A 3,157-nucleotide genomic window follows, 5' to 3' on the forward strand; every position below is an offset into this window, starting at 1 on the left:
ATATATATATATATATATATACATACACACACACACACATATATATACATATGTATGTATGAATCTATATACAAACTCACACACACACACACACACACACACACACACACACACACACACACACACACACACACATATATATATATATATATATATATATATATATATATATATATATATGTGTGTGTGTGTGTGTGTGTGTGTGTGTGTGTGTGTGTGTGTGTGTGTTCGTGCGTGCGTTTATATATATATATATATATATGCATATATATAAACATATATATATATAAACATATATATATATAAACATACACACACACACACACACACACACACACACACACACACACACACACACACACACACACACACACACACACACACACACACAGACACACACACACACAGACACACACACACACACACACAAACACACACACACACAAACACACACACACACACAAACACACACACACACACACACACACATATATATATATATATATACATATATATATATACATATATATGCACATATATATGCACACACACACACACACACACACACACACACACACACACACACACACACACATATATATAAACATATACACACATTATATATATATATATATATATATATATATATATATATATATATATATATATATATATATTCCGTAATAGGTATTCCGATAATTCGTCGAATCGTAAGCAAGAAGAGGTGGATCAATACGGCCGTGAAGAATCGCATGTTTATTAGCAAACGTTTCGAAGGCTTCAACAGTCCTTCATTGTCAATGCTGAAATAACCAGACAATAGGGTCAATTAGACAATGTAAATGAAATAGTTCATTCTGGTTTTAGGAAACAACGTGAAACTAAATGATATAAAACACAGTGATAAAAACACGAAAGAATACGAAAAATACGAATACAAACAAAGTACATAAACTCAGAACAAGGATATAAATACAAAAATACAATTCATAAATATGGAATGCACAAGAAAGTCAAAAACTAACCAAGAATAGGTGATTTATGGTGATGGGCAGTCAGTGTGTAAACAAGGGAGTTGTTGTCGTTATGTTGTTCAACTCCGGTTTCATCTTTTTAATTAGCAAGGATTCTGAGGTGATGAGGTCTTGCCGTGAGGAGTGGGAGGACAAAATACTGAAATCAGTGTTAGAAAAGGGATGTGAGTGTTGAAGCGAATGTTCTCTTATTGCCGAGAAAGATGGTTTACTCAGCGGTAGACCAGTTCTGAACGATTTGCCTTTGTGCTCGGAGATGCGGTGACGGAGCCATCGTGATGTCGACCCCACGTACCTAGCTTGGCAGCTAGGACAGGTAAATAGATAAACCACATTCGAACACAAATCAGAACTGTAGTTAAAAGGTTGTTTTAAGAATTTCGCTATTGTGTTAGTATTACTGAAGACAAAAGTAAACTTGATCTGGGGGTAATTATTTTGTAAGAGGACTTTTAGTTGTTTCCTTATCTCACAGCTTAAATCACCCATATAAGGTAGTTTGACATACTTGTGGTCTCGTTTAACAGTAAAGACAGTTTGGTGATCAGTGAATTTTTTGCATAAAAAAGTTTTGGTTATTTTATCAAAAATATATAATGGGTACCCATTTGTTAAAAAGAAGTTTTTCAAAAATGACATTTCAATATGAAAGGCGGCCCAGTTGCTACATACATTATAGGCCCTTGTTATAAGAGTTTTAACACTGTTTATCTTATAAATATATGGGGTAAAACTGAGGAAGTGTAGTCCAAGGCCAGTGAAAGTTGGTTTACGGTAGATACTTGTATGGAAGTTACCGTTGTTATTGGTGACTATAGTATCTAAAAAGGGTAATTGGTTGTCCTTTTGTATTTCACAGGTAAATTTGATGCTGGGGTGTTTGGAATTTAGATAATCTAAGAAGAGATTAACATGTGAGGGATGTTTGAAGAGCAGAAAAGTATCGTCAATGTACCGACGATAATGTAGAGGTTTAAATTCAAGCGGGCATTGTTCTAGCCAGTCTTGTTCGTGATGACACAGAAACGCATTAGCATAGGACGGGCCGAGTGGAGAGCCCATGGCTACGCCGTCTGTTTGCGTATACAAGCAATCATCAAAACAAAACACTGAATGATGGGCTGTAATTTCAAGTAATTTTCTGAAGTGAACTTTATCTAATCCAAATTTATCAAGATGAGAAATGTTCAGGTTGTTAACTATTAGTTCCGTGGTCTCATGTAGAGGCACGTTGGTGAACAATGATTCCACATCAAAACTCGCCATTGTGACGGGGTTTTGGTAGTTTAGTGATGTGATTTCTTTAGCAAAAGCTGTGGAATTATCAATGGTATAGTGATTGGTTGTTAAGGGAGAGATGACAGGGACAAGAAATTTAGCAGCATTATAATTAAAAGTGCCAATCGAGGAAATAATAGGTCTTAGTGGAATATTTGGTTTATGAACCTTGGGAAGTCCATAAAGTACACCAGGTCTGGAACCAGATGATAAGAGGGAGTTATAGGTATTTAAACTGATGGATGATTTGATGGTACGAAGCAGTCTGTTTAATTTGTCTTCCAAGTAAAGAAGATGAGTGGATATTTCAGTCGAGATTCGTTTGAATTTTGTTTGGTCATTAAGAATATCCATTAGTTTTTGTTTATAATCACACTTGTTTACAATAACAACTCCTCTTCCCTTGTCAGGTTTGGTTATTACTATTGAGTTATCATTTTTAAGGGTATGTAGAGGTGACAAGAAAGCATCTGAATCACGTGTTTGTTTTCTTTGGTGTGAGAATTTTATAAAAGTATTGTTGGCTATAGTTGTAATGTTGTTAGCAACATTATTGAAGTTGTTGTTGTAGATGTCACAGTTCTTTATGGTACTACACAGTTTTTCAAAGTATAGGTAAAATTTATGAAAAGCCAGTTTAGTTTGGGGTATACAATAATCTAAGCCATAGGAAAGTACGTCCTTTTGCTCTTCAGTTAAAATTATGTTAGAGAAGTTAAATATTACTTTATTTTTGTCCACTTTTTTCTTTATATCAATTCCCAAGTGTAAGAGCTTTTTGCTGTGAACTGAATCTACTTTACGTAGTTTGTTTTCTACATTTCCATTGATCAACCTGGATACAA

At 34.6% G+C, this 3,157-nt stretch overlaps 1 protein-coding gene across 1 annotated transcript in view; it reads right to left on the reverse strand.

Moving 5' to 3' along the window:
• Nucleotides 1-670: 670 nt before the first annotated feature.
• LOC113805499 (uncharacterized) overlaps nucleotides 671-3,157 on the reverse strand; it is a 3,958-nt gene continuing 1,471 nt past the window's right edge. The window contains exons 2-3 of the mRNA XM_070114896.1: nucleotides 1,026-3,147; nucleotides 671-803 (exon numbers count right to left, since the gene is read on the reverse strand). Of these exons, the coding sequence (XP_069970997.1) occupies nucleotides 1,056-3,147 (2,092 nt within the window). The 3' untranslated portion in view covers nucleotides 671-803; nucleotides 1,026-1,055. The remainder of the gene's footprint in view (nucleotides 804-1,025; nucleotides 3,148-3,157) is intronic.

Source organism: Penaeus vannamei, chromosome 36 (assembly GCF_042767895.1).
Source record: "Penaeus vannamei isolate JL-2024 chromosome 36, ASM4276789v1, whole genome shotgun sequence".
Taxonomy (NCBI): domain Eukaryota; kingdom Metazoa; phylum Arthropoda; class Malacostraca; order Decapoda; family Penaeidae; genus Penaeus; species Penaeus vannamei.